General features: G+C 44.9%; 1 protein-coding gene across 3 annotated transcripts in view; it reads left to right on the forward strand.

The window, feature by feature from the left end:
- The window catches only part of PHC3 (polyhomeotic homolog 3), a 79,404-nt gene that overhangs the window by 37,026 nt on the left and 29,017 nt on the right, over positions 1-13,361 (forward strand). For all 3 annotated transcript variants that reach the window (XM_083177790.1, XM_083177788.1, XM_083177789.1), the window contains exons 7-9: positions 3,204-3,444; positions 5,356-6,230; positions 12,088-12,244. In XM_083177790.1, coding sequence (XP_083033916.1) covers positions 3,204-3,444; positions 5,356-6,230; positions 12,088-12,244 — 1,273 coding nt within the window. The remainder of the gene's footprint in view (positions 1-3,203; positions 3,445-5,355; positions 6,231-12,087; positions 12,245-13,361) is intronic.

Consider the following 13,361-nt stretch of genomic DNA (forward strand, 5'->3'; position numbering starts at 1 on the left):
TGTGGCTGGTGCTCAGCGTGATGACATCATAGGCAACATAAAAAAAAAACACTGAATAAGTGACCCTATATTTTTTTTTTATTCAGTATTTTCTTCAACTGAATGGTCGATAAATCGCTGGTCTGCCAGCCAGTGTGTACCTGCAATACATCTTTGAAAGGCGTAGTTCAGACATATCGCAGCCGATCCCTATATATTGGCACATCGTGATGTGTGTACTGCCTATCTGCCGACTGCCGTACACCTGCACCAGTAGCTGTTGGTGATTGACAGCTCAACTGGGTGGGCACATGTCACGACCGTTCATGCAGTGTATATGGAGTTCATGCTGCCCAATACATAAAGAGATATACAGTATTTGCAGATCAACTGATCTGCAGATATATCTATAAGTGTGTACCCAGCCATAGTTTATCTGCTGTAGCTCTTTGTGGCTTAAGCTGGGTACACATATATACAATCGTCGGGTCGTTCTTCCGTTGTGGGTCGGACGGCCTTACGGTGTCCCAACTCCCTCTGTACAATCGATAAATGGCCAAAAACGGTCTTGTCCGTCCATACTCGGTCGGTCAAAGGTTCAGTGCTGTTTAATTTTCATCCGACAGGACATATCGGAACAAAAGGGCCGTTCTTGCAACTATACTGCCAAAGCTGGAACACCCATGTGGGCGTTTCACAGCTGCATGCTCTCTCCTACAGCACATATAGACGGGTTATGCGTCTAAATTTTAGTCAGGTGGCAGGGTGACTAAAGTTCTATATAGACGGGTTATGCTTCTAAATTTTAGTTAGCCGGCAGGGCTTCGCTGATTTTTTAAAACCAGCTCCAGGTCTGGGGCTGGTTCCCAAAATACGGGGACAAAATGACTAGGGGTCCCCCATATTTAAAGAACCAGCCCCAGGCCAAACCAGCCAGCAGGGTAATGCCACAGCTGGGGGGAGACTTTTTATACAAGTCACCCTGGCCAAAGCATTCAGCCCTTTGACCGGTCAGCCTGGCCAGGGGTCCTGGGGAAGTGGGGACCCCCCCAATAAAGGACCCCCCTCCAGGACTTACCTGACCAGGCTGAAGCCTGGTGCTGTCCCCGGTGACCCTGTGCGGTGGTCACCGGGCTGATTGAGTGTAAAAAAATAGAATAAACTATTGTCTTTTACTGTGGAACTATGAGTCCCAGCAAGCCTCCTCCGCATGCTGGGACTTGGAGAACCACAAGTCCCAGCATGCGGGGCATTAAAGGGCCCGCTGGCACTTGTAGTTCAACAGTAAAAGAAATAGTTAAATAAACACACACTGACAACCCTGAAAAATAAAAGTTTAATACATACATTACACACACATACTGACACTTACCTATATTGAGCCCGTAGGTAGGTCCCGGGGTCCAGGCTCCAGGGCTGCTGAGTCCGGGGCTCCAGGGCTTCAGAGTCCGGGGTTCGGGGCTTCAGGATCCGATGAAATCATAGGGGGAACCTGTGGAAGGAAATCCTACTCACCAGGTCCTCTGGCAAAGATCCATCTTCTCTGTCTCCGCCGTAGTCCACCGCATCAGCCGCCGGTACCCGATCGGACTGAGAGGCGCAGAGATGTTTCAACCCTGAACAATTTACAATGTTGGTCCAGCAAATAATGGAGTGGAGTCGTTGATTGTTCATTATCGCTGCACGTGTTGTGGAGGTTGTCAACTTTTCACAATAAAGAATTTATATTAAAAAAAAGGCAGGGGTGGTGGTCATAATTGCTTGCTACTGTGCTATGTATCCAGATCATGAGGGACGATATCTGATACTAGTGGGTAAGCTGGATAATGTAGATGTCACCTTGGCTTCCTGCTATGCCCCCAATACTAAAAAACGTCAGTTCTGTAGACTGTTTTGTAGAATTCTCCAAGGTCATACCAGAGGTGCCCTTTTGGGGGACTTTAATATGGTCTTTGATCCAACATTAGATAAATCTTGATCTGTTGCATTGGGCTCTGGTAGGACTATTGATCTATCCTCAGGTTTCCATCAGATTTTGGCAGAGTTTGATGCCTGGAAAGCCAAACATCCGATGATTAGCGATTACACTTTTTTTTCACATGTTCATCATTCCTATTCGAGAGTTGATTTTGTTTTGACTGACAAGTGGTCGTTAGGATCTATACATAAGAATGACATTTTACCCATGTCCTGGTTGGACCACTCTACCCTTAGGGTGAGATTCAATAGGATGAGAGATTCAGAAAGTGAGAGATTTAATGAGAAATCTCCAGTTTTTTTAAATCGGCAATCATTTACACTGCAAAACCAGTTTGATTTTGCAGTGTAAATGATTGCCGATTTAAAAAAACTGGAGATTTCTCATTAAATCTCTCACTTTCTGAATCTCTCATCCTATTAAATCTCACCCTTATTGTTTCTTGGAACATTTCTCAGAGAAAAGTCATTCCAGAAAGACAACCCCAAATTTGGCCTACAGTACCTCGTCAAATACTTCTGGGGGCAATGTGGACGTATAGGTACTTTGTATTATGTCTTCTGGACCTGTCCGATGTTGAAGTCTTTATGGTCTAATGTATTTGCACTTAATAATGAGCTGTTGGTAGAAGATGTCCCTGTTGCTCCTGTAGTAGCCCTTTTCCATTACCACCACAGATTACTGTCCAATGGTGATGTCTACCTACTGGGTCATATTCTAATTTCCACAAAGGCTCAAATGTGGAAGTCTGCATCGATTCCTAGCCTTTCTATTATAGTTCACAGGATTCAGAAACACTATCTTTACGAACGTGTGATTGTACTTTTTCCTCTCATGAATTGGTTTACGTGGGGCAGCCCTGTCCCTTCCTGTGCAAGGTACTACTTTCCTGCAATAGAATCGCATATTGCAATGTGAACCCGGGCGGTAATATTCCGCACAGATCGCATTGTATATGCAAGCCATACTAAATGGGCCCCTAAGTGAGTACAAGCAGGGGAGTGATATAAGTGCATCTATTTATTGCTGCCTAATATAATTGACCAGTGGCACAGCAGCCTGACCTTTTCTAATGAAACATCTGCGCTACATTTTGTTTTCATGAATGTTATATTTTAAACCTGTAATGCTGTGGTAGTGTTATGTCCTGTTAATCTCCCTGGCATGCGTGTCATAAAAAAAACCCAATACATTTAGTTATGCCCTGATATTCTTTCAACTGCATTTTATCTACCTCTTTGCTTAGGTTCAGAATTTAACACTGCGGAGCCAACCAATCTTGGAAATTTGTCCACAAAACATTCCACCAAAAATAAATAACCATGACCAGCCCCTAACCATGTGTCACAAGACAACTGTTACCAGTTCTAAAACCATACACACAGACTCCTGTTATGAGACAAGTCGTAAAGGAGAGAGTTCTGGATCGGAATCGCGATGCACCGCTGTTACGCGTACAGCAAGTTTACATCAGCTGATTGCCCCAGGTAAGATTTGTTGACACTTTCAGAGAGCATTTTCCTACTAGAACATATTAACTGAATTTACAGGGATAATAGTGTAAATGGACACTTTAATGTGGTCAAACCATGGATGTGGTACAGATTTGAGAAAAAGAATGTAACCCTAGAGCTGAACTGGGCAGAATTGTACATTTTTTGGGCCTCACTTGTAACCGTTAATCTTACAAGGGGAATGCACATTAACTTGATGGAATGATATTAGTTTGTGTTATGATCTAAAACATGAAGTGTTTACATAATCATCAGGGCGAGTACAAAAATGAGGACAATGCTTTTGTCATGAGAGATGCACATGACCTGTGTGTATAGATGTATAGATTTCAGGTAAAGAAAAATACATTGGGCGGTATTCAATGAGAATACCTGCGAGGTGCAGCGAATCCTTTTTTGGATTCGCTGCACATTCGCCACGTTCCGGAGCCTCACCGGCTCCGGTATTCAATGAGTCAGGGGCAGCGAGCCCCTGACCAGCGAATATGAGCTCCTGCGGCGAATGCCGCAGGGAGCATGAGGACGGTGGCAGGCAGAGAGATGGAAGTCTCTCTGCCTGCCCCAGAACGTTTGTGGGGGGGAGGTGGGCTCCCCGGGTGCCAGGCAGCACAGGCTGCCCCCCGGGGGTGCCAGCAGGGGACCTATATTCACTACACCCGATTGTAACGATCGGGTGCAGTGAATATATGAATATGTAATGAGTGGCTCGGCTCCGGCGCCCCCTGCTGGCTGCTGTGTAAAAAAAATATATATATATATTTTTTAAAATTAAATATATATTCATGTGCTTACAGCACATGAATAAAAGTAGCATGCCCCTCCTCAGAATAAAATTCCTGATTTTTTTACACCAAATGTAAAAAACAAAACACTTTATTTTAAAAGTTCACATTCCACTTCTCCATAAAAAGATAGTGATTGCTACTCGGTGAATCATGGCGAAAAAAACCTTCAAATGTATTCGCCATGTGGTCATTGAATAGGGTGATTCACCGTTTTTGTCAAAAATTCGCCAAACAGCACAAATTCGCCATAAAAACCTGGCGAATCAGGCTCATTGAATACCGCCCATTGTTTCCCCCAGCCCAAGTGTTCATTAAGGTAATATTTATAGACTGCTTGCTTCTGACATATATCAGTTGTTAGGAGTTATTTTATTGTGTGGCTATGTGAGTCATCTCTCTATTGATTCAAGTGTTCAGACACTTACCTGGCATGGTCGCACATCAGATGCAACAATATAGTCTGGACTTTTCCCGACACAATAGCCTCTAATGCAACCAGTCAGAAAGCCCACTGTGCGGCTGCATTGCTGCTACTGCTGCTTCACAGCATCACAGCTGCCACCTCACAATCCCTATGTTTCCTGGTCCCCCCCCCCTCAGTTGCTGCCGTGCTGCCGATCATTGCTGATCTGTCAGCCCAGCACCACTGCCCACTCTGCGCTACAATGGTTAGCAGCCACTGGGGAAATTTTCAAAAGCAGCCCCTCACTTTCCATTTGGCCACCTGACGCTGCAGAGAGAATCCGTTCCGGGAGAATAGAGTTGTGGTGGTTTGATCATTGATGGTCTGATATACAGTATCAGCCATCAATATTTGTTCTGATGTTTTTATTAAAAATTAACATAAAAAAAGTCTTATTGGATATATTTTAAATAAATGTTCTTAGCCTAATTCAATCATAAACTTGATAATGTTGCAGTGCTTCTTAGTTATGTAGTTATTAAGGACTTATTTCTATGACTGGAATTCTCTTTATAGAATTAGGTATAATCTTATTAATGAACGATATCTTATATTTAAATTGTGAGTATATGCTGTTTCTCCACATTGTATAAAACAAGATACTTATTGTCTTTTCTTGTCATTTCTTTATTGCAGTATCGTATTCTTCAGTCCAGCCACATTCTGGAACTAAACACCATACAATCCATCTCCACCCAGATCCTCCAAGGCTGCCACATCATCAAATGATATTACAACAGCAGCAGCAGATCCAACATCGACATCGGATTCAAACGATTACCTTACATAATCCAACATTAGAATCTCCCTCTACCCAGCACTGTGTGCCAATCCATAGCCCGGCATTCCTGTCCTTCCCGAGTACTACTCATTCACACCATAGCACCCCTATACCAACCCCACCATCTCATTCTCCGGCTCTATCGCAATCTGTTCATCATTCTGTAGTAGTATCTCCTCCACCAGCCCAGTCTCCATGTCAGTCTCCTACTATAATAATCCACCCACAAGCCCTCATTCAGGCTCAACCACCTCTGCTGGTGCAGTCATCGCTTCCATCTTCAGATAATTCACAGCAACTGCAGAGCGCTTTACAGCCAACACCCCATGTGGCTGTTCCAACGCATACTTCATCTACAATGATAGCAGAAAGCCATCCTGGATCATCACATCAGTCAATAGTATCTTTAGCTGGACAGCAGTTAATGTCTCCTGTAGGTCCAGCCCAGTCTTTATTACAAGAATTACCCCGGCCTACAGCATCCTCTCCTAATTTACCTACAGCCCAAACCTCCCAGCTCCAAGCATTGCCTCTGCAGTCCATGCAAGCAATTGCAGTACAGCCTGAGATGTTAACACCAGGCCAGGTTCTTGTGCAGAATGCATTACTCACTGAAGAAGAGCTCCCGGCTGCCGAAGCGCTTGTTGAGCTGCCATTCCAGACACTTCCACCACCACAGACAGTTGCTGTAAACCTACACATACCACCATCACAAGTACAGTCACCAGTGGTAAGTTCCAATGCAACTCATTTATCTTGCAGTACACAGTATAGACAAATGCATGAGTCTAGACATGGGCTTAGTACTTTTAAGATTACTAAGTTAACCACTCCCTATGAGACTTGAAACAAACCGGTCCTCAAGATCTACCAATGGTCCACGTTTTCCAAATCACCTAGCTGGTGCACAGCTGTAGTCATTACTAACTGTCACATTCATGCTGCATTCATTCCTACTATAGATCCACAGGTTGCCAGAAATAAATGAACTGTTGGTAGATCTTGAGGACAGGTTTGGCCACCCCTGATTTATAGAATATTTGTGTCAATGGCGTAACTAAATAGGGTCTCGTCTGACATAAATCCAGGCGCGTCGGCATCCAATCTCCAGCATCTGGGTAGGCTTAAAGTGCGGTCTGGATGACTGGACTCTTGTTTCAGTGTCTGCTGGGACCACTCATGCGCTGCTGCTTTCTGAGCCGGTCTGACCCCTGCTGTTTGCTGCGTACATGAGGAGGCTCCTACTGTAGCTTGGGTCTGCTTGTAGAGGTTGGTGTCCCTGTGTGTAATCCAATGGCTACCCGTTGGATTGTCTTTTCCATGGGCGTGCCTCTGACATAATGCTACGTCCCCATCTGACAGTTCCCTGTTTGGATCCATTGGTGCCTACACAGCTGCAGCTACACATGTAGACCAAAGGGTTTGTCAATAAGGCAGCTTTCCTTGAGACTTTTCCATGGGCCTTCAGACTGTAGTTATGCTGTTTGTGGCTGTGGTAATGTGTGCTAAAATAATTTGAAATGTATTGTTTATGTTTTCACTGCTTTCTGGTTGAGAAAAAAAAATATCTTAAGTTGTTCCGAACTTATCTACTATGATATTTTCTGTCATATGGGTATATTCAATTAAAGTCAGATCCATTCCGACATTCTTTTGGCGGAATGGATCCGAATTGGGCTATACAATTAGCAGCCAAATCCAACTTTTCGGATTTGGCTGCTGCTGCTCACCTGGCTGGCGTCAGAACCATGTGAGCGACGGAGGAGGCGGGATGGGGCGGGTGAGTTGCTCTCACCTGGCCTGGGGACGGAACAATTGAGCAATGTGGGAGGCAGACGGGAGGACAGTGCCTGGTGAGCTGCTGCTGCCCACCCAGCACCATCCTCCCTGCCTCAATCCAACTTGTTTTGAGTCGGTCTGAGATTGCCGGAAACAGGGGCAAAGACCTGCCCACCTACCGACAAAAGCAAGTGGATCCGCGGCTATTCGCGAGCCCCCCCACCCCCGACCAGTGGAGTCCCCTGCAGACACACAGGACTCCCTTGCCCCCCGCTACTCTCTGTGGCTGCCGCTGCCTGTCACGCCACAGGCAGCGGCGCCAGCAACATGAAGCCGAGGCTGAGCTCCTTCCCAAGTCCCAACCCCCTTCATCTACATCCGTGTCAGCAGAGACTAAACAGGGGACGTAGCTACAGGGGACGAGGGGGTGAAACTACATGGGAGAACAGCAGGGTTGATGAAAGGAGATGGTGAGCTACCACACAAATTGTAAGGTAAAAAAAGTTTGTGAGAGAGAGTAATACAGTCAGCAAATGGTGTGGGCATTATGTTCAGATGGAGCCATTCTCATTCTACCTGTCTCCAGCGCGCCAATCGGCGCGGTGTGCTGGGGATTCTGACATGTGTGCGTCTCCGATGCTCGCCCTCCCCATTCCAGGCAATGGACATGTGAGCGTCCGAGGCGCTTGCATGTCCATGTATGCTGGCGGGCCATCTGCCTTTTGGAACATCTGGTGCAACAGCGGCAACAAAGAGCCTGGCTCCATCTGTAAAAGCAGAGTAGTACTGTCAGTTAACTGGTGTGGGCCTTACGTATAGGTAGCGTTACAACTGTCAGCAACTGTTGTGGGCGTTACGTATAGGCAGCGCTGCTACTGTTGGCAACTGGTGTGGGCATTAGTTACAGCAGCGCTACTACTGCCGGCAACTGGTGTGGGCGTTAGGTATTAGAAGCGTTACTACTGTCTGCATCTGGTGTGGGTGTTACGCATCGCTACTACTGTCGACAACTGGTGTGGGCATTACGCATCACTACTTCTGTCGGCAACTGGTGTGGGCATTAGTTATAAGCAGCGCTAATACTGTCGGCAACTGGTGTGGGCATTAGATAAAAGCAGCACTACTACTGTCAGCAACCGGTGTTGGCATTAGGTATAAGCAGGGCTACTACTGTCGGCAACTGGTGTGGGTGTTGCGTATAAGCAGCACTACTACTGTCGGCAACTGGTGTGGGCATTAGATAAAAGCAGCGCTACTACTGTCTGCAACTGCTGTGGGCATTAGGTAAAAGCAGCGCTACTACTGTCAGCAACTGTTGTGGGCATTAGGTATAAGCAGGGCTACTGCTGTCGGCAACTGGTGTGGGTGTTATGTATAGGCAGCACTACTACTGTTGGCAACTGGTGTGGGTGTTACGTATAATCAGCGCTACTACTGATGGCAACAGTGGGTATTATATATAAGCAATGCTACTACTGTGGACATTTTGTTTAATGGGCACTACTGTGAAGCATAATGTGAATAAGGGGCACTAGTTGTTGTGCAGGGCAATAACTAGGTGTGTGCCAGTGGTGCCTTGCCCATTTGCACTGTGGGTACATCATGTGGCCCAGCAGCTGCAGTTATTGATTGGCTGTTGGACCGAGAGTTCTGATTGGCTCAAAAGCTGGTACCCTATTTGAAGATCAATTCAGTGTCTCTGCTCGGCTCCAGGCTGGACAGGACTGGATTACACAGTGAGCAGTACTGAAGGCATACTGCAATGGGCACTTCTATGGGCATTGTGTAAGGGGCACTACTGATGGCATTATGCATATAAACAGAAGTACTTACGCATTACGCATAGCATAATGTCATATAAGCAATAAAGTGTGCAGCATATTGTGTAAGGGGAATTACGGTGTGTGGCATAATGTGAAATAGGCAGTACTGTGTGGCATAATGTGTAATTGGGATTACCACGTGTGCCATAATGTGTAATGGGCATCACGGTGTTATTCATACTGTTATGTTGCCACGCCCCTTCCCCATGAAGCCTAGGTGGAAAAGCATGCATCTTTCAGCTTCAAGTTTGACAGGTATACTGATGTAGTAACCCCGCCTACTGTTATGCTGACCCTGCCCATTTTGTTTTGGTGCCACCCACATGAGGCTGCTAACAGAAATTTTCCAGGGCCACTTTTGGTCCCCAATCCGCCTCTGGGTTGAAGTCAGAACCCCTTCCGACCTACAGTATTCAAACTGCCATCTACAACAAGACGGCAGTTCCCACAGCCATAGCATATACCCCACAATGTTTAAAATTGCAATTCATTACAACATAAGAAGGCAGATATCCCACTTGTTGTTTTAGCTTTATTTTGTTGTTGTTTTTTCGTAAATGTTTTTGACCAAATCGCAGTATGAAGTAGATCCAAATTGTTTTCATGGCATCCTAGTTTTATAGCTGCCCATGGATCAATATGCGTGAGAATATAAACCAATAATAATGTGAATGTTTCCCATATTTATATAGTTTACATTCCTAAGGCAAGCTTTATAGAGTCCATAAGGGCATTTACCATGGATTTCTGTTCAAGCCTCCTTCAGGCTAAATGCAGCCTGCGTTCTTCTCATGGGAAGCCACCGCAGTGATTGAAAAAGCCTGTGACCTCTCAAGTAACCGATTGCCAATCTCAGATCCAGCATCAGACAAGCACTAGTGGATAAGAAGTCTGACCAACCAACCGGCATGCATTTTCTCCCACCCCCCAAACTGGTGCTCACCTTGGCATTCGTACGCCAGGCTGGGCCCTTCCGCCAATCCTTCCCGTCGCCTTTCAGGGCCACTCGAGAGCGTTCGTGTGCCTAAACATACGAATACCCTAGTGCCCAAAGACTCAAGTGCACCTAGGCCCCCTGACTCCGACTTGCTCCAAACTTCCCAGAGTGTTGGAAAACAGCCACAGTCATAAGCAGCGGCACCAGGGGAGCAGGGGCTGCTGCAGAAGGCAGTGGCTGCAGCTTCAGTGGTGAGTATTTCTGGGGCAGGATAAACCAAGGATTGTCCTGCCCCAGGGAAACCCCCACTCAAGGGTTACTGTACTTTGAATCACTATGCTCTAGAGCAGTGGTTCTCAACCTCGGTCCTCAAGAACCCCCAACAGTTCACGTATTATAGGTCACCCAGCTGGTGCACAGATGCAGTCATAACTCATTGAAACAATTTAAAAGAGGTGGAGCTAATTATTTCACTTATGATTCTGTGTAGAGACATGGAAAACATGCACTGTTGGCGGTACTATAGGACCGAGGTAAAGAACCACTGCCTTAGAGTATCCAAAAGTTTTTGTTTTGGTGCCGCCCACATGATTTGGTTGAGGTGCTCTGTGTCCATGGTGCCACCCCCCTAGGCCAAAATATTGTTATAGAAAAAAAAATATTAATTTAAAAAAATTGTAAAAGTGTTTATGTCCTTAGGTTCAGCTATGTGGTTAGGGACAGAATTTGCTTCTGTTTTTCCACGTATTTTTTGACTGGAAGCAGGGCCGGTGCAAGCCCCCCGCCCGCCCCAGGCAAAACCCCCCGCGCAGCCCGGGGGGGGGGGGTTTGCGGACGATACTGCGGCGCGGGGGGGGGGGGCGATACTGCGATGCAGCAAGGGGGGGGGGTGTGCAGGCGATACTGCGGCAGGCGATACTGCCGCGCTGAAATCCCCCCAGCGGGCGGCGTGGGGGGGGCAGCGTTGATTAACGGGCGGGATGGGGGTCGGGGAGGGGAGAGGGAGGATTACAGACTCACCTTCTCCCCGCTCCCTGCTTTCTGGTACCTCTCTATGGTACCTCGGCAGCTCAGTACCGCCCTCCAGTGGCCGGCAAATGCCTAGTCCTGCCTAGTGGTGGCGCCGGCCCTGACTGGAAGCCACAAGCACTGGTTTTGCATTTTACATTCACCATTAATAATTAGAATTGATCCAGGACCACCAACTCAGGGAATCCCTGCAAGGGCTCCATGGCACACAGTTTGGGAACCACTGGCTTAGAGAATACAGGGGCAGATGTATTAAGCCTGGTAAAGTGATAAAGTGGAAGGAGTGTTTGATAAAGGACAGGAGTTGGTATGCTGGTGCAAAATCACCTTCCACTTTATCACTGCTTTATCACCACTTACTTATGTATGAATCATTCTGCATCTGATATGGAAGTGCATTAACTTACCTGCCTGGGGTTACGCATCCTCCTATATCAGCGGTGCGTAGCGTCAGTGCTTGTTTCATGTGTGCATGCACCAGTTTATGAGTCTATTGAATGGCGCAATTGTGATGGCACAGGCTGTGAATGGATCTTTAACATAAACATCCATTCGTAGGCTGTGGGGGAACACCCACATCATTCGATGGTCGCTGACGCGAGTGCATGCATATCTAAGTTTACTCTCAGGTAACCCCGCATAAGCCCATGTGCAGAAATGCGCATACGCCCAACATCGGTAGATGACCCCATAGTCAAAATAGCTTAGTCAAAATTGGCCTCTAGCAAAAATTGCACTGTATGTACATACCTTTAGAGTTTAGATTATTTGATCAATACAGAACACAAAAACATCTGCACTCCTATCTTTAATCAATATATTAGTTAGTATATCCCCAATTTGCTAACATTGTCTATAAAAAATAAGTCTGCTAAATTATAACATCATATCAAGAAAGTTTTATTTGAATAGCACTATCCAATTTTGCCTTTTTTGCTATCATCATTAGCAAGAGCCACAAGGCAACTGTTATCAATAATTACATTGGTCATGCTAATGGCACAGGATTCTTTATCTAGGTTTATCAAGTTGAAAATATGTGCTCCGAAGATGTACCAATGGAGCAGCAAGACTGTGTACGTGTCATTACACAGACCCCCACACCCCCTACACACCCTCCCCCGGCGCTCCCAGTAGGGAGTGGAGAGGAACTTTCTGTAGGTCATATTATACAAGGTAAAAATAAAAATGCCTTTTGTATAAATGTTTCTATACTTGAAAATGTATTGTGGTGTAGTATGTTCGTTTCTAAAGAATAATAGCTTACCTCAAAATAATGTATGGATTAATTTATGGATGAATTATTGAAAGGTTATATTGTACAATACAATACAATAATGTGACAATGACTTGTTTTTCCCTTTTTTGCACTTTATTTCGCCACTCTTCTTTAATGGTCTTCTATACATGCATTCTGCCTAGAAAAGTGAACAAGAGGCAGACCTTCTTATGAGAAAAAGTCGAAATAACTATCTTTGTATAACTGAGAAACTTTTTTATATTTAATTTTTTTTTTTTTACTTACGGTCTATGATATTTTATGTGTCTATTCTAGCATTGTTTTGTCTTAAGACTCAGATACTTATTTTGGTTAATAAACATTTATTTATTGTATGTACCTTAGATTTATTGTGTGTATGTGTGAGATAAACATCACAATCAGCGTGGCAATTTGTAAAGTATTATTGCATTTATATTGTTTTTATAGTGATACAAAGAAGAAGGAAGAATTTAACACACAAGCCACATTTTAACAATTTATAAAAAAAAAATTATATATATAATACATTTTTTGTTTTTAGCTTTTCATTTTTATGCACACTCATTGTCAGTGTTTAGTTTATGTTGTACAATGAATAAGAACCCAGAATTATATTGGGGTTTGCAAGTTCAAGGTTTGAATTCATTGCATGCTTTTGTTGTGACATTGTGGAGAATGACAGACATGACCTGATCCCAATGGAGCATTTATACTGGAGCAACGATTCTGAGGTGGCAGCAAAACAAAAAAAGCAATTAACTTTGTGTCTGAACAAACCATATTGCCATGCAAGGAGGGCAAATAAATGTATTGTTTTTGAATGCAGGGTAAATACTGTTTTTTGTTCTTTTTTAGGGGGGGGGGGGGGGGGTTTAATGTAACCCTCAAATACAGCTTTTTATGTTTACACCGCTATTTAGATAAGAGTTTGGATTAGGGATCCCGCTATTTGGGATTGGAAAACTCTCAATACCGGGATTTTTGGGATTGAGTTGACCAATGAAAATAAGAAAATAAAAATTAAAGAATGTG

This window comes from Crinia signifera, chromosome 3, assembly GCF_055691185.1.
Source record: "Crinia signifera chromosome 3, ASM5569118v1, whole genome shotgun sequence".
NCBI classification, from domain to species: Eukaryota; Metazoa; Chordata; class Amphibia; order Anura; family Myobatrachidae; genus Crinia; species Crinia signifera.